General features: G+C 33.0%; 1 protein-coding gene across 3 annotated transcripts in view; it reads right to left on the bottom strand.

Moving 5' to 3' along the window:
• LOC115877712 (glutamate receptor-interacting protein 2) overlaps positions 1-26,940 on the bottom strand; it is a 291,983-nt gene that overhangs the window by 108,578 nt on the left and 156,465 nt on the right. For all 3 annotated transcript variants that reach the window (XM_030893991.1, XM_030893989.1, XM_030893990.1), the window contains one exon: positions 5,937-6,065. In XM_030893991.1, coding sequence (XP_030749851.1) covers positions 5,937-6,065 — 129 coding nt within the window. The remainder of the gene's footprint in view (positions 1-5,936; positions 6,066-26,940) is intronic.

Below are 26,940 nucleotides of genomic sequence, written 5' to 3'. Positions count from 1 at the left end.
GTATAAAGCTGAATTTTGGCAAACGGATTGATTGTGGGCTGTAGAGGTTCGATAAGGAGGGGTTTCTCGAATCTCAAATTCCAAGAGGGTGAAAACGCCCCTCAAATATTACAATATTTGTTATTTAAAAAACGGTTAGTCTTTCGGGAAAACGCTTGGGCACGCATAATTTATTTTGTTTTTTTACATATTGTTCCAAGAAGTTGGGTAATTGATTAACCACGATTCTGCTTAAACTACCCCTCAAATATTACCAAGTTATATAATAATATCGCCATATTGTTCTTTTTCATGCTCACATAAATGTGAGAAAATTTTATCCAGTTTGTATGTTAATGGAAATTCTTGCTTTGCTTTGTCATCACCATTACAAATGATTAATACGGGAGTATTATTATTATTATTATTCTTAGCCCCAATTTGTTTCCCTTTCATCTAGACCAAAAACTAGTCTTTTTTCTGAACAGGAAGTATTTCCATTTGAATTCGTCAAAAGTGCGAGGGAAACTTCCGACAAACTAACTTGCTCACGTGCGACGAAAAGCCGTCGCTTGGCTTTTCTTCAGCGGCGCACTTTAATTGGGGTGTCAACTGCAAAACGGGCGCAGTCATGGAAATTTTCCATTACCGCGTATCCGGCTGCGGTATGCATTGCAAAAGAAAAAGTGGTAAACGCGTATGAAAAACCGGGGTAGAATGTGCTAGTATATAGGTCGAACTAACTTGTGCACTTTGCGTCTATAACGTAAAGTTTCAGTTTTTGTTTGGTTGTGTAGTTTGATTATTTTTGGAGGGGGTAAAAATTACGGAGACCCACAGTGTTTTTTTTAATAAGAATTATTGTATACAGGGTGCTACAAATTCGAGGTACGAGCATTGGTATCTCGGAAACCGTAATAGATACGCAGATGGTTAAATTGGGGCAAAGTTGCGCCTTCGGCTGTTCACCAAGATGCCATCAAAAAAGTTTTAAAAATTTCAAGGATTGCTGAGTTTTTTGGAAAAAACTGATTTTTTGGAAAAGAAATTTTATTTTTTTCTGTCGTTACTTTTTAGAAAATCAAAAAACTAATTGCACATTCTCATAGCCACTTTATTAGGGCTATCTGATAGTATTTTTAGATTTTCAAATTAGCTGATAATTTGTGAGATACAGAGGCCAATTTAATTTTTTTAAATGCGGACCTGCATTTTTTATTTCAGATTTTGAAAGAACTCAGTCTCCTGAGTACAATGATATGCACATTTCATACTTTTTTTTTTGTTTTGGGTACCTTAACAGCAACAAAACTATTTAATTATTATTTAAAAAAAATTCAAGTCCGACTCTGTTTTTTAAAGTATTTAATCTGATTCACAACAATATTGATTAGTGCTAATTAACATTGAATAAGGAAAATTGAGCCAATTGAAAGATTCAAATAAATAATATCCAGATCAACAATTTAAAGATATTATTTTTAACTTTTCTTATGGTAAATTTGAAATTCTCAGTATACGATCTACTAATTTGCATAATATTAATCGTAGTTATGAATAAATTAACTTCTATAAACTAGTTTCTAATGCTTTACATAGTCTACATGTTCGAAAGGGTTACCACCCCCTATTGCACAAATTTATTTTTCGTTCAATTTTATTTATAGCTTTTGAATAGATCTTCTTATACTTTCGGAAACTGTATGTCTTTCGGGTGTATAACGTGTATGCCGTCTCTGCCAAAGTCAATCCAAACTGATGGTACATCTGTTTCGTACATTTGGGTTCGACGGAACTGAGGCCAAACAATTTCTGTAATATGGCCTATAGCACCATTTACCAATCCTTTTGTAACGTTAATGTTGGACCGCAACATTTTCACAAATTCATCACCTATTTTTTTTTATCTGTCCTTCTAACGTCACACAATCTTGGACACAACTGTTCTGGACAGGACTACTCATGCCCTCACCTAATACGTCATTTTGTAACGACGTCCATCTTGGATTTTAAATTTTGTCATAATCACAGTATTCTACTAGTGTAGCCCTTTCATTTGATACCCATATTGAGGGGGTTGTGGAAAAATATGAAATCCGCCATTTTGTACCGGCGGCCATCTTAGATTTACAATGTTATTGATATTACTATATTGTATTGTCATCCGAACTAAAGGTGTGTACCAAATTTCAGATCAATCTGACAACAGGAAGGTACTTAAATTTCAATTTCTAATTTTGACCCAAATAAACAAACAAATAAATAAATACCGTACGGGTCGAGCTAAATAAAACCGTTTAATAAATTAAACATGTTAACTAAATAGTTATTAGACTGAAATCATAAATTTCAAATGTTTTTGTGCCAAAAGTTCAACAGAAACTGTTTTATCATAATTTTTCTCATCATTAATTTAAAAAAATAAAAAGTTCCCAAATTTATAATTTCAGTCAAATCTACTCGATATGTTTATTTTTTGTCAATAATGACATATATTGACCATTTCAATTCTAAATATCTTGAGAACGGTTGCTCGTAGCGATTTTTACGAAGAAACATTTTTTACGTAAAAAACACGGAAATGTATATTTTTTCAGCCAGTAGTTTTATACAAGTACGCAAAAAAAGTTATTACTATTCAAATTAGTTAAAACTCATGTAGGTGGCGCCCCCTACAAATAGGAGTCATATTGACATAAAAATCAGATTTCTCATGTCAAAAAACTCCCAGACACGAATTTTCATCTATATATTGACGTTACTTCAGAAATTATTTGGAAAATATCGAAATAAAAATGAAACTTCAACACCCTGTATCTCCGTAACTAAGCATTTCAGGACATACATTTATACGAATATTTTTATTTATTTTTATCTGCAGAATATGCTGCTAGAGAATTCGGACCATCCTGTATACTAATGTACCAAATCTCGTTCTTTTATCTGAAAAAAATAAAAAAGCTATAACAGGGGTGAGCCACTTTTGAGACGCACCCGGTATAAAATTACAGCTTTAGTCTATTTAACAAAAAAACAGATAAATATAGTCCGATGTTATTATCATAGAATATTAACATAGACCAAAATTGAAATATGAAAATGAGAATCATATCCTGTTTAATTATGTTTTCTTGTTACTCCACCCCACGCTAAGTCGATTCATATTTCGAATACCTACCTGATTTATCGAACATAACATCCGAAATATTATTTAATGCATTTCGCGGCGGAACATCCGCAACTGTTCTGCCCGAATCCGAAACCCTGACAGAACCGGTGCCGTCAAATAAATATAACAAGCGGCTGCTGCCCTTTTGCCAATCCAAACTTGCCTATTACGGGGCCAAATGGCATTGTATCGGGGATAGGGTAACATAGGTAAACCCGGTTCATCTATATTACAATGAGCATGTCGCTGCGTGCGCTCTAGGGTTATAAATTACCTTAAAATGGGGGCAGCAGTTTGTATCTATCACTGTAGCGTAGCGAGTTGTGACGATGGTTTTATAATATGACTGTTAAAGCATAAAATATGTCAAAGAGAAACAAAAGATTACTGTCGATAATATTTTTTTAAACAGATTTGATAGAAAAAAATTGAACTTTATACACGATTAGATTTTAGATACGTGATACACAGTGTTCCAAATAAATAAAAAATGTTATAGTTGTATTTTTAGGGTTCCGTACCCAAAGAGTAAAAACGGGAACCCTATTACTGAGACTTCGCTGTCCGTTCGTCCGTCTGTCTGTCACAAAGGTCTATCTTATGAACCGTTATAGCTAGACAGTTGAAATTTTTACAGATAATGTATTTATGTTGCCGCTATAAGAACAAATACTAAAAACAGAATGAAATAAATGTTTATAAATAAAAAAGTACTTTTACTAAACATTATCTTTTAAGTAAGAATTTTACATAGAATCTTTCAAGTCCTCGGTGGCCGCGTGGTTAAAGCGTTAGGACTTTACGATGTTATGACGTTGGAGCCGTAGTAAGGCAGGTTCGAATCCTAGTCAAGGCGACTTTTTTTAATCGTTTTTTTTTAAATTTTTACATATTTATTTTTACTTTTTCATATTTATTATTGATTAATACAATTTTTAGTAATGTGTTTCTTCATTTTTTTTAAATTACTTATACGCGCATTCAAAATTTCAGCTAAATCGGAAAAAAAGTTGATAATAATATAGTGCCTAATGTTGTATAGATAATAAATGGTACGGAACCCTTCGTGCGCGAGTCCGACTTGCACTTGACCAATTTTTTTAAATTGCTGAAAACCTGTTAAAAATGTTTGGAACATCACTATTAACCTCGGTATTTAATATTAACGCTGGTTCTAATTAAACCAAACAAAAATTTAAATCTAATAGTCCAATCGGTTTAATTTAAGCCCCAATATATTTAACCCACGCGGATCGACGCATTACAACTAATTATATATATTATGTCGATAAACATTTGGCTAATTTAAATGCGGCATTAATTTAGATTTGATTTTAATTTAAATTTGAGTGGGCCGGGGTGCGGCGTCCGATTTTTTCAGTTTAATATTAATAGAACGCGGTCAGCTGTCAACGTCAAATGTCAGATAGTCGCATCGATCGGAGCGAATTTTCATAATAAATGAAACGAAATATGAACACTGAAATGTTGGGATAAATAAAGTAATAAATTAAATTATTTAGATATATATAAAACGTGTTAATTCTATTTCATTTGTCTTTTAATTATATCTTATTATTAGCTTGTACCCGCGACTTCGTTCGCGTCGAATTAATCATTTGTAATGGTGATGATAAAGCAAAGCAAGAATTTCCATTAACATACAAACTGGATAAAATTTTCTCACATTTATGTCACCATGAGAAAAAACAATATAGCGATATTATTATATATCTTGGTAATATTTGAGGGGTATTTTCGTTGGAATTTGACTTTCGAAAAATTCGTTTGCCTAATTTTAAGCAGAATCGTGGTTAATCAATTACCCAACTTTTGGGAACACCCTCTATAATTTTTCAAAAATTTCAAAATAAGTAAAAATACAAATTAAATTATGCGTGTCCAAGCGTGTCCAAGCGTGTCAAAGACTAACCGTTTTTTAAATAACAAATATTGTAATATTTGAGGGGCGTTTTCACCCTCTTGGAATTTGAGATTCGAGAAACCCCTCCTTATCGAACCTCTACACCCCACAGTCAATCATTTTGCCAAAAATCACCTTTAAACGTCAAGCAGTTTAAGCAGAATCGTGATTACTCCCTGAAACACCCTGTATAAATTTTTAAAAAATCTTAAAATATGTAAAACAACAAAATAAAATGTACGTGTTTAAGAGTTTTTCCGAAAAACTCACCGGTTATTAAATAAGAAATATTCTAATATTTGAGGGGTGGTTTCACCCCCTTAGAATTCGAGTTTCGAAAAATCCCTTCTTATTGAACCTCTACACCCTAAAGTCAATCCGTTTTCCAAAAATCAGCTTTTTACGTCAAGTGCTTTAAGCAGGATCGTGATTAATCAATAACCAGATTTTTCGAAACACCCTGTATACTTTTATAAAAAATCTTGAAACAGGTAAAAAAACAAAATAAAATATACGTGTTTAAGCGTTTTTTTCGGAAACTTGACCGTTTTTTAAATAAAAAATATTGTAATATTTGAGACTAGCCTTAGGAACTGGAATTTTTTGAAAAATCCCTTCTTATCGAACCTCTACACCCTAGAATCAACCTGTATGCCAAAATTGAGGTTCTTACGTTGAGTGGTTTGCGCAGGATCGTGATTAATCAGTGAGTCAGCCACTTAAGGATTTTATATATTATATTAGTATAGATAACATAATCACAGCCAAGTCCAAGTCACAAACAAAGTCAACAAGTCCAAAGTCACGACAAAATAAAGGTTGACAGGATTTAAAGCCACACACATACTACTCTACTATACTTACTGCAGTCGCTGTCAAAAGACTTGTTCACTGTGCTTTGTCTGTTGCTGCGATTAGTCCGGTTTAGCCTGGACCTCCTGCTATTTAACGTGCTGAATCCTGCCACGCTCGAGCTGCTTCCCGAAAATTGTCCTGCAACAAGCAATTAATTAGGATTAGTGCAACGTTCAGTTTTTTGTTTTTGTATTGTGCACGTCTTTTAGAGAAATAGGTACACCTAGAAGTGCCATAATATATGGGTAAGTAGTTTGTAGTCATGACATATGTATAAAAAAATAGATAATTATATACATTGATTTGATTTAACCCAACATATACAAACAAAATGTATGAATTAAACTTTTGTTTATTTAAGTAGAGCTTGATTTAATTACTTTGTTGTTGGTCCGTCTATTCCCATACTGCCAGTAGACTACTGCGGTTCACTACTGCGCATCACATCTGTATCATTTTCGTGTGGTTTATGGGGTTTCTCGTTTATGAGATACAATGATGCGATTTTCACATTATTTTGCTACTTTTTATGAAACTAAATATGCTACACATATGTTTGTTCTAGCCTCCTTAGTTCCTGAAATAGAGGACGAATTTGTGATGCGCAGTAACAAACAGATCTTGAATACAGATATGATGCGCAGTAGTGAACGCAACGTCTACCGGCAGCCAGACGGTCCGCACTCTGTTCAGGCGAACATAGCAAAAGATATATTAAAGAACCAGCTTTCTTAAAATTCTCTCACGAAAATGTTGCTAGCTTTTAGACTATAACTAAAACAGCGAAATAGTTATGGAAATAAAAATATAAAATGACACCAATCACAAGCAAATCGTATATCCGATGTACCGAGGTATAAAAATGCAATAAATTTAAAAACTGCGTAATTTTCTAACCAATCGAAGCTTTTAAATTCAACCAATAAAATTAATATCGTATCATCGTATCGTCGGATAACAGATGCATGAAAATCAAGCTTAACGCTGCTAAAACTTCCCGAATACAATTCGAACCACCCTGGTATGTTCTGTAGATGAGAAATACATACTACAACTATAATATAGTCTGTCCAACGATAAGTTACATGACAATGACAGTTTTGTCTTGATTATTTTCTAACCTAATTATTAATTTTATTTACTATACAGGGTTGTTCACCACATACGACACGGAGTATTGTAACTAAACGACTAGATTTTTACAAATTGTAAGTTTTGGGTTCGTTGAAGGACTATTAGAGCTACAATTTAAAAATATTTTTACAAGATACAGAGTGTCCCAAATAAATAAAAAATATCAAAGTTGTATTTTTTTAAATGGCATCACATCTGTACCATTTTCGTGTGGTTTATGGGGTTTCTCGTTTATGAGCAGAGATACAATGATGCGATTTTCACATTATTTTGCTAACCCCGGCCCCTCGTTTATGAGCCAGTTTATATAACACAGAGTTTGTTACATAATTTATTACTTTTTAAAAAACTAACACAATTATTACAAAATCAGTTTCTACGACGAAACAAGGTTACATTATAAAATATATACGAGTACGTCGATAGATTAATATTGAGTGTAGAGATAACTCCATAGGTAGAATTTCAACATGTAGAGGGCGTTACAGTAGTGACAAAATAAATAATGTGTTTAAAAATAATTACGAAAATCATGTCAATTGATTCAAATGTTTTTCTAGAAATAAAAATTAATATTTAATTTTAAAGAGAAAAATCACTAAAATAATTCGACAAGGCGGGTTTGTGGCAAAATGATACACTGTTAAAGGTTTTGTTAAAGAGGATGATTAATATGATGCGGGTTTTGCTACAACAAGATATTTGCATCCTAACTTGATTGATTAGATAATATGCTATTTTATTAAAATTAGGTATGTGAAATTGAAGTGTGATAAGACGTCAGTAAAAAAGGTATTAATATTTTAACAAATGTAAATTTATAACAAAAGAGAAATTGCAGGATTTGCAATAAGTAATAAGGATTTTGCTGCAGTATCCTAATTGGTTTAGAATTTTTATAGGAATAAGCGACAATTAACTGCAGTTTGGGACTATGTTTATGCGGAATTTCAGGGTCCCACTATAAATTAATGTCATGATTTTATGTAGTAATATTATCGTTTTACTAAAACGATAGTATTACTAGCCTGTACATTTTGTACATTTGTTGTTTTAATACAAACCTAAAATGTGAAAATGTAGACAGAATATTAATAAAACAATTTGACTGATATAAAATAACATTTTATTTGAAAATTATAAATATGTAAAAATTATACATATAATCCTAGTAATGTGATATTAGGTACAAAATCTAATACAATTACTTAAATGTAAATGATCCTAAAATGTGTTCCATTTAAATTAAACAAGTTATTGCCGTTTAAAACTAGTAATTATTTAAAATAAATTTTTAGACACTCTGTATAAGGTAGTAAAGTTTTTATTATTGCAACACAATAACTGATCAATAAATAAACTTCAGTAAATATTTAGTATTAAAAACTTTGATACCCTCGGAGAAATGAAGTCTTAAAATTTTTACTGCAATTTCACAAAATTGAAAACTTTGATATTTTTTATTTATTTGGGACACTCTGTATCTTGTAAAAATATTTTTAATTTGTAGCTCTAATAGTCCTTCAACGAACCCAACACTTACAATTTGTAAAAATCTAATCGTTTAGCTACAATACTCCGTGTCGTATGTGGTGAACAACCCTGTATAATCTTTTAGATGTTTTATCACTTTATATAACCATACCAACTTTAAACCTTTCGTAAATAATATTATGTAGAAGCTTTTAATAAATTTTGAGAGTAAATCTATATTCAAAAATAAACTTCCAGTCCCTTACGCCACATACTCCGAAGATATATCGACATAAATCTAGCAAATATACCTCTTAAAGAGTTATTTTACGCTGCCAAATGAGCAATAAGAAAGATATATGGACCAGGCGGGAGGTTCCTCTCTCCTAATTGGTCGGAGGTTTGGGGATTTTATAGCTTCTCTTCTCTCTGGTTTGCCCCAAAAAGAAAAGCCGTGGCTGAAAAATTGGCTGGAAATTCGTGTCGATAAAACAGGTTCGATAAAACAGGTTCGAAATTGTCGATAAAACAGGTTCCTGTTTACCGGACCGAGAAAATTTCGAGTGGTTAAATGTATTTGTGACGCGGTATTTCTCGATTATTTAGGGTCAAGTTGAAGAAAAATATCAGCTAAAATCGTATAATATATTAGCTTCATTAATCATAACAAATCTTTTATTTGCTCTGTTTCATTTCTTATCAAGAAATAACCAACTTATCCGATAATCAAGCAACTTTAAAAGCGATCAACTCAGTAACCATCAATTCCAAGTTGGTCAAAAAAGTCCTCCTACTCTGGGTGCCTGCTCACCAAGAGATGGAAGGTAATGAAACAGCAAACGATCTAGCTAGAAAAGGAGCGAACATTCCACTAATTGCAAGATTCCACTGATTCCCAACTAGTAAACCACACAGCATGTCCAAATGAAATTACGTTTCTACAAGGGAGACACATGAGAAAGAAAATATGTTAAAGTGAACCTAAGTGTTCATCTAGTTCTAACATATACATATGAGATACACGCAGGTTTATATTGATAGAATTGTGTGATACAGTGTTTACTAGTTGTATACCGTATGCACTCAAGATTCTAAAGAGTTTTTTGTAACGTAACGAATAATTATTAAAATGATGAAATCTGACGTCGGTATATGAGATATACAATGTATAAGTCATATGTATGTGTGATACTTCATATTGTACACACGTAAAAATGTGACATATACACATAATATAAATATCTATATAGACACTTTGTAATAGTGTACTGTTGTGTATACATTCTAGCATGAAATGAAGATGTGCGCACGCGTGGATAGCCTCAGCGTAGATACACCGACCAAGTGTATCTTATGTGTCCTCATGGTGTTCTCTCTCCTTTCTCCTTTCTAGGAGTGGTATGTGTTAGCAGCCATTATTGTTTTATCATTCGGAAGCTCAATATAAATGTGCTGTTTGTGTGTAGTTTAAAAGAGATTTTAAGGTAAGCACAAGTTTTCAATTACCTTGTTACACCTTCCTAAGTGTATTATTAATATTATAGCAGCGATTCTTTCTTTATTCGATACCCAATTTACCAAATTTTGACTCCAACGAATGAAAACTCCAAATATTCTCGTATAATGATAAAGAGGTTAGCTCTGCAATATAATTTTTTTTAATTTGGAAATAATAAAAATCTAAATGAACCAGAGATAGAAAGATTTAAACACTTCACGGAACTTCTGACACTGATATTCGGTAAGTTATTGATGGATCGATATACAGATATGTTTAACATTCAATAATCAGTTTCATATAAAATTTAAGGGTGAGATTGTTAATCTGGAAATAAAATACAACAAAGTCCAACAGAGTGCTCGATGAATGAGTATGCTGACCAACCAACTGCTTGGAGGGAAAAGACGAGAAAAAAATGACTAAACGAGGTCCACCAAATCGTGGCGATATACCAGTGTTTACCATTTTAGTATGTTGTTAGCCATTTTAGTATGTTAGTATAGGTACTTTTATTTTTAATACATTTTGATACAAATTTTGTTCTTTTACAGTGTTTTCTTGCTTCTGGTTTCTGCAGTGTAAATTATTATTATTATTATTATTGTGTTATTTGCGCTATTGCGTTTCATGATATAAAGAAATATAAGAATTTTATTTTTTAACCACTTAATCTATTTTATGGAAGAAAAATGGTACATTTAATACAAAACAAAAATGGAACAATTTTGAGATACTGTTGGAAAATACAAAGTTTTGCCTTCCTAATTTTCGTTCTAAAAAGATATAATTGGTATCATTGAATAAATATTTCTTAACAAGAACGAAAAGTTAGGCATCAAAACTTGTATTATTTCCTAAATTCGTTCATAAGAAGTAGTTTTATCTAGCACAAGATGTATATACGAAGCAAAATACATACGTTAAAAGTTACGCGGTAGTCACAACTGCAATGTGTAAACATAGTTTAAACGTAATACACAAGCACTGTGTATCCTATGGCACACCCCTGTGTATCCCTTACTTTGTGTATACGTAAATGCTATACTATGGCTACATTGTGAGGCGGACGTTTAACCTTTGTGCATACGTGTTGAACTACAATGTGTAAACGTAGCATATTTACATCGGGGGAATTGTGTCACCCTGTGTCTACATCTAATAATGTAAACACATCGTAAATGTGATTTGATGTGCTGTATGGGTAACAGTCAATACAATGATTAATTTAATATCAAGAACTATGTAGCGTTTTTTTTAACAACAACCACTGCGAACGGCAGCTTTTCATCGGAGAGCAGTCGTGGGTAAGGTATTTCACTAGAGAGAAAACTAATCAATAACAATAAACAAAAAATACAGATATTGGGCGCCAGGCATGTACAGAGAAAGAAAACAAAGTTGTATATTACTTAAAACTAATGACTATATTTATTCATGATGTTCGTTGCTGATACATGACATTGTAGAGTTCTAGTGAATATATAGTGGTTATATGTCAAAGAAAGTGGTGGTAAGAGTTGTACTAAATATCTATGAAAACAACTATGATAAAATACAAGACATGTAAAGTTTAAGAGAATATATGAAATGTAGCATTACTTTAATTAATTTGATATATTTTATATGATGTTAGTGCAATAATAATATCTATAAAAAAGTAATACTATTACAAGACATAATGCAATGAAACCTAAGATCTAAATTATATTTTGACTACTAAATCGACATGAATGTTCTTAACAATCTAACCACTCAACATAGTCTATACGATATTATTTAAGATGTACGTTATTGTTTAAGACTGTAAATGTTTTGAATGTTAAATGCAAAACTATAACTTAAATCTACACTTAGCTGTTCTTTATGCAATCCTGCTTTAAACAGTAACAGCGTGAGGTGGTCTCGCATCTCTGTACTCAGCCATCCAACACAACCAAAGGGGCCAGAATGAGGACACCATGAATTTATACAGCCATAACTAACTAGCTTATAGCTGGGAACGAAGCAGCATGGGACTCAAGCTACATCCACGCTGTGGCACTTATATGTAAGAAAAAATCATTCTTACTGGGGACACTCGTCCACAGGACATCCGTACATAAGATAATGTCCGTACATAAGACACTACCCGTACCTTGGACACAGTCCGTACCTTGGACACAGTCCGTACCTTGGACCCTAAAAATATGAAACTCTTGTTTAAAACCAAACAAGGTCTAATAAACAAAATAAACCTACCTCGAAATACTTCCGAGGGCTCAATAAATAATAAACAACCTGTCCTTTCTTCCATGTGACATTCTGGAGGACAAAAGAAAAGGGACGCCAACGTGCCAGCAAAATACAAATACAAGTTGGGACATCCGTAACTCTACCCTAAAAATATTCAATAATAATATCGAATCTATAAGTAATAACTATCTTTACCTGTAGCCTCGAAATAGCAGCTGATTCAAATTATACAGCAAGATTTAAATAATCACCATTTCTAAAAGCTGGGATACAACAGAGCGTCAAAAGAAAGTGAGGTTAAGCACGGAGAGAGTTGACAGAAGCGATGTTGACAGCGCCTCCTCAGAGCGATAACAGGGTTGTGTCGAACGATAACAGGGTTGGCGACTAGGAACGTAAAAATTACGCGTCAAATAAACTATCCGGCCTGAACGAGAGGGAATCCGGTGATGATAGGCCCAGGCATCATATATTATATATAAAAAGACATGTAACGAACTAAAAACGTTACAACTAACTGAATGTGTAAAATCCATTTTACTTTAAAAAATCTTATATTCAATCTTCCTTTTTTGCTTTTCCATCTCACGTTCTCCAGAGTAGTAAAATGGGGACTTAATAGCAGCTCTTTTATTTCGGGAGACTTGAATGATGGCCTTATAAAATTCCTTACCTTAGGATGAAAATATTATTACGGGCCCTAAAAGTAAGAGGCCACTTTGAATAATACCGTCGTTTGTACGTTTTTTCGCGTGCCGAAGAGCCACGTCAAATTATTTTATCTATCTCGTAAAAACGAGCGAACATTATTCTAAAAAAACTCAATTTTAAGTTCTGACTCGTAAAGTTTTTTTTTACTATATTAGCGTAAAATTCTGAAATTTTAATTTTTACCCAGATTTTTATTCACCCAGAAAAATAAAAATCGAATAAATATTTTAAAAGACTCTATTTTAAGTACTTATGCAAGAAGAAACATTAATTTTATTGACGTGGCTCCATAATACTGGAAACATCTCACTCATACTGTAATACTTGATATGCCGTACTACAAAAAAACGGTGTCAAGGTAGCCGTCTATAGCTACATTGACATTCTTTATAAAACTTTAAATATAAAATGACAACGATCTCCATTTCCAAGCTAATACCACAGATTAGGTATCCTATAAGTATACAGATTAAAATCTTGTCCCTAATTCGTGGTACGAAAGTTGTTTTTTATGACGATGTGCAAACGAGTAAAATTTCCTGTGCGCAAAAATAAACTCGCGTAAAATAACAATAAACAGCGTAATAGAGAGATATCGCTAAACCGAATAGCGTGCATGGACGTTAATAAGGTTAGGTGTTATTTCCTTTACGTGAGGTGGTATTAACTCTCTTCATTTATAGTTATCGGATTGGAAAGAATTCTGTTCGCGTCGCGTCCGCTATTTAAACTTAACCTATCTTTGAAATTGTTTTGTTTACCAGGTATTTAAAAAGTAGGGCTAAAGTGCTTATTTCCAGTGCTTTATTGTTCTGCTGTCTAAGTCGTCATCTGCTGTAAACCTAAGCCTCTTTATAGGTTCTTTAATATTGGAAGAGGTGGAATCCATATTTTGGGACATATTTATTTAATTAAAACTAATCCCAGCTACTTAAATATCAAATTACCTTATAAAACTAAAGTAATAATTCAAAACAATTCAAACATAACCTAAAGTAAAAGATCTCTCCGGCTGGCCCCGGTTATCAAATACCCGCTCATGCCCATTTAAGCAATTTTTAAACGTTATTTGGAAATAGCGTTTGGTGTAATTAATCCGCAAATTACGTCAGGCGGTAACGTTATTAGCGGGTGTTGCGTTAAAAATTGACTCGCGCATATCGTAACCATGATAAGGTACGTGTAAATACTGCATGACGCTATTCGGTTTTCCGATATCTCTCTAATAACTGTGCCGGTCAGGCGCTGTGCACAATTTTAGAGGCCATAAGTGGGCGTGCTATGTGCGCAAACTAGTAACCTAACTAGTGCCCGATTCCGAAAATTGGAACCACGAAAAACAATAAAGAAAAAACAAAGTTTATAATCTGTATGAACTGTGCTAATACAGACGATGTTTTTTCAATCATATAATAATTGTTTACGAGTTCCTACAAATTTTTTTTTGAGTATAATTTAGTTTCACTTTCGGAATATTATGAAATATTTCACTATTTGTTTCAATTTGGCAACGCCGGTTATGACAACAATTTGTTCGGGACTAATTTAAATTTGGTTATGGAAACGTCACTTCGCACCTGCAGTTTGAGACTGATTGTTCTCAGGCGATTGTTAAAGTTTGATGAGGTATTAACAATTAACAATTCGCGTCGTAAAGGTGTTTGACATAATACTCAGTTTCAGCATAACCACAACATTACCAGAACTATTTTCTACTTGGCCTTTATTATTATTTTATTTTGTAATTTAATAATAAGTAAATATGTGTAAGGTGCATATAGGATGGGATTGCGATAAATATGATGCCGTATACTAAGGGCTGGCAAAGGTTAGTCTTGGGTCGAGATTTCCGTATGTAAGACGAGTACAACGCGTTTATAATGTACTGAACAAAGAGAGAACAGTTGCCAAACGTAACACGTTGCCAAACGTATGAAATGAATCGAGAAACTGTGCTCATTGCTAAGAGACGTGGAAGGGGATATAGCAGATTTGTCGCAGTTGACCGGTCGACCCAAACAGTACCTCTGTCTATTTCTGTCAGTACTTAAAGTTCTAGGGAAAGGTGTACATCATGCGTTCAGCTCCACGATTTAATTACGTCTTGTGATACTTTATTTGTTTATTTATTAACGAGTCGTTGTAATTTTCCCTATAGCTTGAAAATTTTTAAGTGCAAGCTAGAAACATTTGCATTTTTGGTAAAAATAAGTGGAATTGAGTTGGTTTTCGACAGTGGTCGTGCTATTAGAACTCTGAATTCAAAAATCGATATCTCGAAATCTATTAGAAATAATTGATTGTAGTTTTTTCAAAAACTTTCTTAATATATCTGCTGCATTTTCTTCGTAGACAGTAAGTGAAAATCTTTATCAATAAAAAAATTACACGACTTCTAAAAATTGCTATGCTCTAAAAGTAAATAGATGGGTTGTTTACAATTTTTGAATGGAAAAAAACAAACTTATCGATTTTTTCTTATGTAAATATATTGTAAAAGATCGCGATTGTTGAAATGACACCTTAAAGATATCCTTATAATTCCATTTCAAATGCCCAGAAACATTTCTGATTTGATGATTTTATCTAGTTATCTTTTCGAAAAAAAGTCTTTTAAAAATAAGCGGTTTGCGATCATGATTTTACTTTACTTGATAGGGAAAGACGTACCGGCAACGCCGCAACAGCGCTCCATCGCATATCTCTCACTCCGACTTAGTAAGATCCCTATGCGATTTACTTCCGCACATGTAAATACCGACCCAAGAGTAACAGTTGCCAGCACAGTATATAGGCCAAACAGGTAGAAAATTAGGTTGAAGCATTTTATTTAAATTACACATAATTTATATAAATGTACAGAATTATTTTTTTTAAATAAATCAAGTTTAAGTCCTCGCACCGAGATGGCATTCTAAGTACTGCTATTGTCTTTTATTTTTTTCCAAGTTTATTTCTGGCGAAATATTTCAGTCCGGTCGAAGTTTGTTGGTCACTTTATATCTGACGGTGTATATTCGCACTTCGTGCCTACCTTCCCTCACCATATTGGTGGTAAAGACTCAAACCGATAGAGCTATCGGCGGTTGTTGGCATTTTGCCAATATGTTTGAGAAAACCCTCTGAGCAGAGGGTTTTATTTTATGGTACACATTTGGTTTAATGGTAGCATTTTCTGGTGCCATTTTGTTTTTTGTACCTGACATTTGGGCCACGTTTTGTCCCTACAATTCACACCGGGAATAACGGAGGAATCTCCGGATTCCACAGCAGTTTAGGATCCTGTCTGTGTAGAGACGTTTTTATCACAATCCAGTTGCAGTAGCAGATCACCACAACCAGCTTGTGACCAGAACGGATAAAAAAAGGCCAGATCATTTCTTTTTATATAATTTAAATTCACTTGAATGCATTAAGCCCTTCAGGCATATTATATATTTGATTACTTTAGAGTCACTTTGAAATATTTTATTCGTGTTATGTATATTTCTGATATCTACATAGTATATAGCGCATAGTATATAGCGCATAATGCGCCCCACGTTGGGCGCCATTTTGTAGCATTAGAAAATTGTAAAGATTGTAATCAGAAATATGTTGGGCAAACTAGAAGATCAATATTAACTAGATTTAAAGAACATTTAGCTCAGATAAGATATGGTAGACCGGATAAATCTTGCGTTGCCGAACATATTGTTGATAAAGAACATTGTATAGATCTTAATAATTTAAAATTAATTAAACAAGTCTCAAATTACAGGCAATTAGATGCATATGAAAGCATCAGAATTAATAAATGTAAAGATAGTATGAACAGAGACAACGGTCCAATTCCTTCAAGTTCTTTGTTCCTACTACTCTAGTGGCGGAAATCTAACTGTTACGCTCAGTTGGCTCTGACTCAGTGGTCAGTGACTCTAACTTGATGATGCTAACATGGTTAGCGAAACGCGCGTCCAGTGTAAAAGTAAAAGTATTTTGGTGTATTGTGGTGATTTAGTGTTTTTATTTTGCTGTTTAACACCAAAGGTTCCAACCCTCAACTGTAAGCATTAGAAGTTATAAAAAAGATGGAATGTTTTTTATAAGAATTTTCTTTTGGAAAAAATATTAAAACAACTAATACTATGCGACGGAGCTGTTCGCCGGTGAGCAATGGGTCGTAAGCTAGTGAAAATTAAATTGTGATACTTACGTCTTTATAATATACTAGGCGCCACTCAGTTTTTCATTTACTTTCGAAAACTTCTAAGTTGAGAACTGAGAAATCAACTCAGAATATAGGTATTACTTATTTTAGGAATTATACAAATGAAACGCTGAGATAAACTAATAACTAAGTATAATTAATAATTAAATGTTAATTAGAATAAAATAAGACTATGAAAAATTTGATGTTTGAAAATGTTTGTTGGTAAATAGTATGTATCAAAATAGATCACTCAAGATGGTAGTTAAATCTGCACGCTTCTGAATATTAATATTTTATTAATTATTCCGCAAAAAGTCTGGCGATCTTGGTACCAAAATATAGGGACTCTTTATATTAAAAAAAACCGTACTATGTAGATATCAGAAATATGCATAACATGAATAAAATATTTCAAAGTGACTCTAAATTAATCAAATATATAATATGCCTGAAGGGCTTAATGCATTCAAGTGAATTTAAATTATATAAAAAGAAATGATCTGGCCTTTTTTTGTCCGTTCTGGTCACAAGCTGGTTGTGGTGAACTGCTACTGGAACTGGATTATGATAAAAACGTCTCTACACAGACAGGAAACTAAACTGCTGTGGAATCAGGAGATTCCTCCGTTATTCCCGGTGTGAATTGTAGGGACAAAACGTGGCCCAAATGTCAGGTACAAAAAACAAAATGGCACCAGAAAATGCTACCATTAAACCAAATGCGTACCATAAAATAAAACCCTCTGTTCAGAGGGTTTTCTCAAACAAATTGGCAAAATGCCAACAACCGCCGATAGCTCTATCGGTTTGAGCCTTTACCATCAATATGGCGAGGGAAGATAGGCACGAAGTGCGAATATACACCGTCAGATATAAAGTGACCAACAAACTTCGACCGGACTGAAATATTTCGCCAGAAATAAACTTGGAAAAAAATAAAAGACAATAGCAGTAGTTAGAATGCCATCTCGGTGCGAGGACTTAAACTTGATTTATTTAAATAAAATAATTCTGTACATTTATATAAATTATGTGTAATTTAAATAAAATGCTACAAGGTATACGAATTAAAAAACAAATAAAATGTATTTAAAATCTCCAAAAAAGTCCCGGTCTGGCAACACATTGTATACTAAATAGTTACACAGTTTATGAGAATTCAATTAAGTTACTACATAGAGAGAATCAGAAAGGAAACGATTAAATTACTTTTAACAGCTAGAAATATTAAAATCAGTAAAAAGCTATAATAATGTAGACGACCAACAAGAATTTTTAAGGATGTACTTAAACAGCCGTTAAACGGTAGCCTACTAAAATGCCGTTAATAGATATTGTGACGTCATTCATGTCGGCAGAAAGTAATGCCTAGGCTATAAGCATTTTGCAAGAGCGCCTGTAGCTCGGTGGCTGAGGCTATCGCTTCGTGAGCGAATGGTCCGTGGTTCAAATCTCACGCCGACCAAGACTTTTTTATATTTTTTTTGCTTATAGCGTTATCTTATTGCATTGGTTTCACTCTTTTTGGTTGGATTGATTTAGTTATTTGGCGGGTTGGTTAGCGTGGTTATTTGGAGGGTGTTAATTCATTGGTTAGTTGGTTATGTGGTGGGGTTGGTTGGTTTATACTAATTTATATTTGCTTTTTATATTTTTTTATCAGTGTCGACGTTAGTTGCGTTGGTTAAGTTGGTTATTTGGTGGGGTGGATAGCGTTGGTTAGTCCTTATAAAATTCCTATATATTATAAAGCCGTCAAGTGCGTCACATCAACGACGTCATACCTATTAACGGCATTTTAGTAAGCTACCGTTTAACGGCAGTTTAAGTACAGCCAATGGGCTCTTTCACAAAAAATAAAATACTTAATTCAAGGACAAAATCTGAAATAGAAGACTATTTTCAGTATATTTATCCAAAAAAAATCGTTCCATGACATTGAATAATTTTTTTATAGGCTTTCAAAATTGCTTTAATTTGAAATAACTTTAAAGCGCCAATTAATGACGTATGAAAAATACGCCCGATCACATTGCAGAACCGTGCTCGTGAGCCAGCCAACAACTGGCAACATTGCGATTTGATTTGACCAGCACCACCTCAACTCAAGACCAATCAACATGATATGGGAAGGCAAATATGGCGGCGAAGGCAGCGCATTATTAAATGGTTTACCTTTAACCTGAAAAGCCTGTAATGGTTTCTCGTTCCGATTGCATACCAGAAATAATTAATTATCTTTAGTTTGTTGTGCTTCTGCAACACGTTTGTTTAGTTCTTAGTGTTCAGTGCATGGTGTGATCAGAAAATTGTGATAAAATAACAGTGTAATAAAAATCCAAACCAGACATTCCACATAGGGAAATTCAAACTTTTGTGCTTGTCGTACTCCTCTATTATTAATTATTTTAAGGTAAGAACTAGAAGTATTTATCAAGATATTACACCTAAATGAGTAAAAAGCCTTCATCGCCAGTCTGCATAGTACTTTATAATGGTTACTTACAATAATCAAAAGATAGGTATTAAAGGGTAGGTATTAACATTTTATTGTAGCATACCTTTTACATGCTCTGTTCCGAATTGTCATGAGAATTATAGAGGGGGTCCCAATGTTTCTGCTTTTATATTCCCCAAAAATGACGAGCTTCGTAAAAAATGGTTGACAGCTATTAAAAGAAATAATTTCACTCCTACCAGTAGTTCTCGGGTAATAAATATGCCTCAAAAAGGGCCAAAGACCAAAGCCTCTGTTACCCTAGTGAAGATGATGTTATGGTTAGGTTCGGTTAGGTTTAGCTAATGCTTACACTTATAAGAAATCAAGAAGGATAAGAATTGGAAGAATAATCAAGCTTTTTGCATCAACAAGATCACAGAAAGATATTGACAACATTGACATTTGAAAATATAAATGGCCTGGATGTAAGTCTTTTTTTAAGTCACAATTGCCCCTCACATACTTCAGAATTTATTATTAAATCGATCTTGTTCAGAATATCCAATACTTTATTGAAGAACTATGCAAAAAAGGAATGGCGTCTTTACCACAAAGACAATGCCCTATGTAAAGAGAAAGAGTAAAGAAAACTAAGCTAAGCGTTAAGTTTTACTTACGAACCCCCAAAAAGGTATTTAGTTTTTTTTTCTATATAAAATCTTGAAACACATATTATATTTTTTAGTTATCCTCACCTATTATAGTTTAAATTTATTCCCATTTGTGTAATGCTGCAAAACATAGGAAAATATTCCATATTTTTTGACTCAAGCCAGTGTAGTTTATAATTCCAAGAGCATTTACCAAGGCTTTTATTTACTTAGACAAGTAACTTCCTCTACTGTCCACAATAGTATATATTTATCAAACGTGCAGTAAATTCTAAAGTATGGTAAGTAAGTGTTTGGAGTTGAATATTTAGTTTATATTGCTATTTTCTGTCATATATTTCCGGTTATTTCTTTTTCCGATGATTTTGAACACCCTATTTATGCTACCTCAAGTTTGAATATTTTAACACTAACTACCTATTTTCTGAGAAAGCAGACCTTTTTATAAAAAGTAACAACTGATGTTTTCAGAAAAGTGATAATACAAAAAATGCCATACTTATGTGGAGAGCTTTAGACTCCCTGTATATTAAAAAATTAGTGAAATATTACGTAATCTAACCCGACATTTGTGTGAAACATGTCTATTTGGAAATAAAAAAGGTTTTAAAATACGCGCCAAATAAAGCACTTCTATCTCCGCCATATTGGAAAAGGTTGAATGGCCTTGTGTGGAGGTGGTGGTGGGTCAGCATGGTGGCCCGGCCGTGTTGCCGCTTTTCAACATGCCAGGCGTGACGTATTAAAAATAAAGTGCCGATTTTTATTCTGGGCTTTTTTGTTTTTATTTATTTTCTCAAGAACGACTTCAAATTTTTCAAAAGTGAGATAGCAGAAAATTCTAGAATTAATTGCTTTATTGAATTATGCTAATTCCAAAATATAGTGAAAGAGCCCATTTCTAAACACATTTTTTATTGCCTTTGTTGTAAACTCTTTAAATCCACCCCATAGCAAATATATTTTTTTATATATACCATTGGTTTCGTACTGTATACAAAAAGAAAGGCATTCCTGGAAACATTCTGCCAAAAATAATCACAACTAAGGACAATAATCTCTCATTGTCTCGACAGCTTGGAAAGGGCCAAAAGGGACTCTATCCCTATCTAGGGCCCAAAAGAGAAAGACAGTGGTCCGTGGCTTAGTTTTAAGACGCCGAGGGATAATTTTTCTTCATAACTATCCGGGTCAATGGGAAAAGTTGCTAAGGAAATTAGCGGGGCCTTTTCGTACAAGGACCGAGATAAAATCTGGATTAGGCCATTAGGATGAGGCGAGCGAAAATTTAAGTAGTTTTCCATTTTGTCATTGTAATAGTTCATAGATTTTCTTTTTTTACGAAAAAAAAATTATAATACGCCACTTTAATGTCAACACTCAATAATAATTTTTAACATTTAAAAAAAAATATTGCGCTCGGTCTCCTGAGTACAATGATATGCCACACTTTATACTTTTTTTTTGTTTTGGGTACCTTAAAAACAACAAAACTATTTAATTATTAAGGCGTTTTCTTTCATGAGCTTTTCTGTGACTGAAAAGCCCGATACGTGATGTTATCTGTCTACCGTACTCCAGACATTCAAAAATCTGATTGCTTTGTTGCCTCTCTACTTTTTGGTTGTCGCTCTTAACTGACTTTATAATTCTTCTCCATTCCGTTCTATTGTGAGCTGCCTCTTCCCACTCATTCTGCTTGTTAATTCCCTTTAAGTTTTCGTGGAAAATATCCTTGAACCTTTTGAGTTGTCCACCCGGCCTCCTCTTACCGTCTACAAGCTCACCGTAAAGCATAGATTTTGGTATGTGGTTTTCTTGCATTCTGCATACGTGACCAGCCCATCTTAAGCGGGACTTAATGCGTTCATGTGTCGGCGGTATGGCACCCAGGTTTCGCTTCCATATAACATGGTGGGAATTATTATCGCTCGGTACACTGCAAGTCTCGTTTTTGTGCTCAAGTCATGATTGTAGAAAACCCTGTCTTTTAATTTCCAGAATGCTCTTGAGGCCCTGCTAATCCTGTGCTGAATTTCAGAGCCGATATTGGCCTTTTCCGAAATCAAACTGCCGAGGTAATTGAATTCCGCTACATATTCCAACAGCTCATCTCCCATTTTTATAGCATTGTTGTGATCTTCGGGGGGAGTGCACATGATTTTAGTTTTATCGATGTTCAACTTAAGTCTCAAGGCCTCGTATGCCCATGTATATGTGTTCAATATTTCTTGCAATTGCTGTAACGTATTTGCAACTAGAGCACAGTCATCAGCGTATTGAAGTTCTGTGATGAATTTTGTACGTGTTTTTGCCCTGAGTCTTTTTATGTTGAACACACCGCCGTGTATCTATATCTAATGCCCAAACCTCTCTCCTGCAGTTTGCTGTCCACTATAATGGAGAGCGCTGCCATGAATATATTGAATAGGAGAGGCGCTAAGACACATCCCTGCCTAACGCCTCTGTTTGTTAAGAAGGGATCGCTCAGTGATCCATGATATGACACTCTTGATTTGTTGTTGTTATGGAGGCTTTTACACACGAAATTTGATGGGTATCCCAAACTTTTTCATAATTGCCCAAAGTGCATCTCTGTTCACAGAGTCGAAGGCTTTTGTTAGATCGATGAATGCAACGTAAAGTTTAGACTGCTGCTCTTTTATTTTTTCCTGTAGTTGCCGGATGGAGAATATGGAATCGACGGTACCGCGGTTGGTGCGAAAACCCGTTTGCGATTCTGGGAGGATTTTTTCTATATGTAGGTGCAGGCGGTTTGGCATAATTTTTGCAAGAATTTTTCCTCCGATAGCCAGTAGTGAAATTCCTCGGTAGTTTCCGCAGTCAGATGCACTTCCTTTGTTCTGAAATATATTCACTATATTCGCGTTGCAAAAGTCCTGAGGTACCTCTCCGCTTTCCCATATGACATCAAAGAGAGCCTTAAGATGACCAATAAGTTCTTTACTGGTACACTTATAGATTTCCGCCGGAATCGCGTCACAGCCAGCTGATTTGTTGTTTTTAAGCTGTTTTATGGAGTCCTTTATTTCCTGTTCTGTTATTGGAATGTCTAATACATCGAGACTGTTATACTGAGGTATTATGTTGAGTGCTTCTATATTGGGGTTCTTTTCTTGGTTAAGGATATGGCAGGATAGGGCCTTGCACCCCAATCGCTTCAATACCCCTTTGACCAACCTAACCTAACCTAACCCTAAATTTGTGGACCGTTAAACCAAGTAGGCTCTGTCCGTTTTAGCCATTCTAACAATATGGAGACATTAACTTAAAATGTAATACTTGAACTGTTTAACAATTATCGGTGAATCATATAATAATAAGTTGTGAAAAAATGTGTGTAGGAGAAGAAAATAGTGCACCCTCTCCCCATATTCAGCAGTAGACAAATGACGTAAATCTCATTAAAACTAAGAAACTAGATAGTTGATAATAACAGTCTAGTATAGGACGTGATTTAAGTGGAGATAATTTCTGTTGGAAATTGGGCCGTAATGGCGAATCTAATGAAAATTAAGTAGATGCTTAAAACGAGATAACTAATTAAGGCATGCTTATTAATAAGTTTGCAAGGTTTTCTCATTTTGTTCCCTACTTCTCTCACTTTGCTCTTTTTTTAGATGCAGTTTTTTCAGCTCATTCCTGATAAAACTGCCAGTTTGGGAGAAGTAATTTTAATAAATTCCACTCGGAATGAGAGAGATAATTAGATTTTTATGTCGAGTAACTTAATAATCGTAAACGGTAAATGAGGAATAAGCTTATTTAGTTTGCTTAAAGTTTTTTTTTAATTTGATATAGCAGAATCCGGAAAAAATAATTTTTAGTTTTCAGGAATATAATTTTGTACGGGCTTCAAATTCTTTTTTGAAAAAAAAATATTAAAAAACTTTTAATAAACTTAAGCCAGATGAAAATATAATTGGTTTCTGACGAGTAAATCAATAATCTTAAACGGTGGATGAAGAATAAGGTAATTTAGTTTGTCTGAGGTTTTTAAATTTCCCCCAGCAGCGTTGAGAGACATTTCTTTTAACTTTTAAAAATATAACTAATTTTGTAAAAAAAAATTCTGAATTAAGTTGTCCCACTAAGAATGGTTCTCGGCTGTTTTTGAGAAAGACCCTGTACATTGTGTATTACGATTATTGCTTAAAATTGCAGGAAGAATTGAAATATGCAATAATATACAGGGTGTTTCAAAATAAATGAGAAAAACTTCAGGGGGTGATTTCTTGTTCAAAATAAAGGATAGTTTGCTTTATAAACGTTGGGTCAAAAGTCAACCACTAGGGAGATATCGCGATACAAAGATGTCGGAAAAATAATGTTTTTATTTTTTATCTTGAAAACGAAAAGAGATAGACTAATGAAATTTTACGGAAGCATTACTGTTATGAAAACACACTTTCTGGTAATTTTTTTACTTTTTTAAAATGAGTGGAAGGGGTTGAAATAAACTACCCCTATCATTCTTGTTAATGAAATTTAAAGAAAAATCTTATCAAACACATGCAAAAAAAATTAGTTTTGATAGTTTAGTTTATTTAGAAACTTTTTTATCTCTTGTGTTTTTTTGATAAAACTCACCGATTTGAAATTAAAAAATAAATGTAAAGCATTACATGTCAACAAAAAACATTTTTAGATAAAGAATCTAGTGGGCAGCTGTAATTTTTTAGGAAAAAATCTAGTCGGCCGTTTTAGGATGTCTCTAATATTGTTTTATTTGACCATTATCCTACTGCAATACGTTATTATCTAGATTATTATTATTATCACTAGATTCTTAATCTAAAAATATTTTAGTCCTAACATGTAATGCTTTACATTTTATTTTTTTAATTTCAAATCGGTGAATTTTATAAAAATACACAAGAGATAAAAAAGTTTCTAAACAAACTAAACTATCGAAATTATTTTTTGCTTGTGTTTGATAAGATTTTTCTTTAAATTTCGTTAACAATAATGCTAGGGGTAGTTTATTTTAACCCCTTCCACTCATTTTAAAAAAGTGAAAAAATTACCAGAAAGTGTGTTTTCATAACAGTAATGCTTCCATAAAATTTCATTAGTCTATCTCTTTTCGTTTTCAAGATAAAAAATAAGAACATTATTTTTCCGCCATCTTTGTACCGCGATATCTCCCTAATGGTTGACTTTTGACCCAACGTTTATGAAGCAAATTACCCTTTATTTTGAACAAGGAATCACCCCCTGAAGTTTTTCGCATTTGTTTTGAAACACCCTGTATAGAGGCTTTCATTTAAAAAAAAATAGAGTTTGATGTGACACAACTTCATGACCGACCCTGTATACTTAAATTTACTAGTAGCTAATAGGAACTTAAAAACCCATTACAACAGTATCACAGTTTTGGCAGAATGATATCATTAAATCAAACCAAACACATCGAAATTAATTAAATCGAATTATTGTTTAAGTGATATTTTCAAAAGTCAATAACTCGAAAACGGTTGGTTTGAGGTAGCGATGGGAACTATCGATGAATTAGACTATCGAATGGTTACTGAATGAATGATTTCAACTATCGAATGGTTTCATTCGAATAAAATCATTCATTCATTTGTATACTAAAGCATGTGACAACCTCGCCGTGCGACTAAATGATTATCGTTAAGCCACGACTATCGAATGCTTTTTATAAATGAAATTTAGTATTCGTTTGATTTTTGTCTGCGTCAGTGCATCATTAGTCCTTCCAAATTTTTATAACTTGCCTTCTAAATACTGTGCTATTTTTGCGTTTATTAAAATATTTAAAATACTAAAGTAGTAGTGTTTTTTTTTAAATTGATGATTGTGTACGTGTGCAGGTGGTCAAAATTTTTCTGAAAATTTGTGTGATTTTCCGATCTTTCAATTACTTAATTTTATACGGTATATGGTCTATTTTTTTAATGGGAAATTTTGAGAAGTAACAACTTTTAAGAGAGATGAGGTGAACTTACAATTAATTTTAAAAATACATATGTATTTGTATTTTAGATGTTTTAGTAATATGAATTAGTTGAACTTAATAATCATATTTAAGTAATGTGGTAATGCGGTTAAGTAAATGATTATCGAACTCAAATTTTGGGATGAGAAAATTAAATTGATTGATTAAAGTTTTACACGTGCCAATTTAAAAAAAGTTTACGATATTTGTATTTTGTTTATGCTAATTCTTACATGTAGATATTTGAGAAGAAATATTTTATTTATTTTTTACAGTAAATGCCAGTAAAAGCAAATATTATTTTTAAATACTAATACAAAGTAATAAAAAGTAATACACATATATAATTATTTTGATTTCTAATTTTTATTTATATTTTTCTTCTATTACACTGCATGCTTAGAAAAATTAATAAATTTTTTATATTTCATGATTTTAAAATTTGTTGTTAATATAACAAATTAGTTCTGTAATTATTATTATTTAATAAACCAACGTTGCCACACAAAAAATTTAGAGACTATATTATTTTTAAATAGGATCTAATATAAATAATTTGACTTCTAATTTGTTGTTTATATTTTGCTACTACCTAAAAATGTTTATATTAAATGATTTTAAATTTTGGTGTTAATAGGTACGTACACACAAATTATTACTGTTATTATTATTTATT

The sequence above is a fragment of the Sitophilus oryzae genome, unplaced genomic scaffold, assembly GCF_002938485.1.
Source record: "Sitophilus oryzae breed Bouriz unplaced genomic scaffold, Soryzae_2.0 scaffold_1498_pilon_pilon, whole genome shotgun sequence".
In the NCBI taxonomy this organism is placed as follows: Eukaryota; Metazoa; Arthropoda; class Insecta; order Coleoptera; family Curculionidae; genus Sitophilus; species Sitophilus oryzae.
This window is presented reverse-complemented; position numbering and strand designations above follow the sequence as displayed.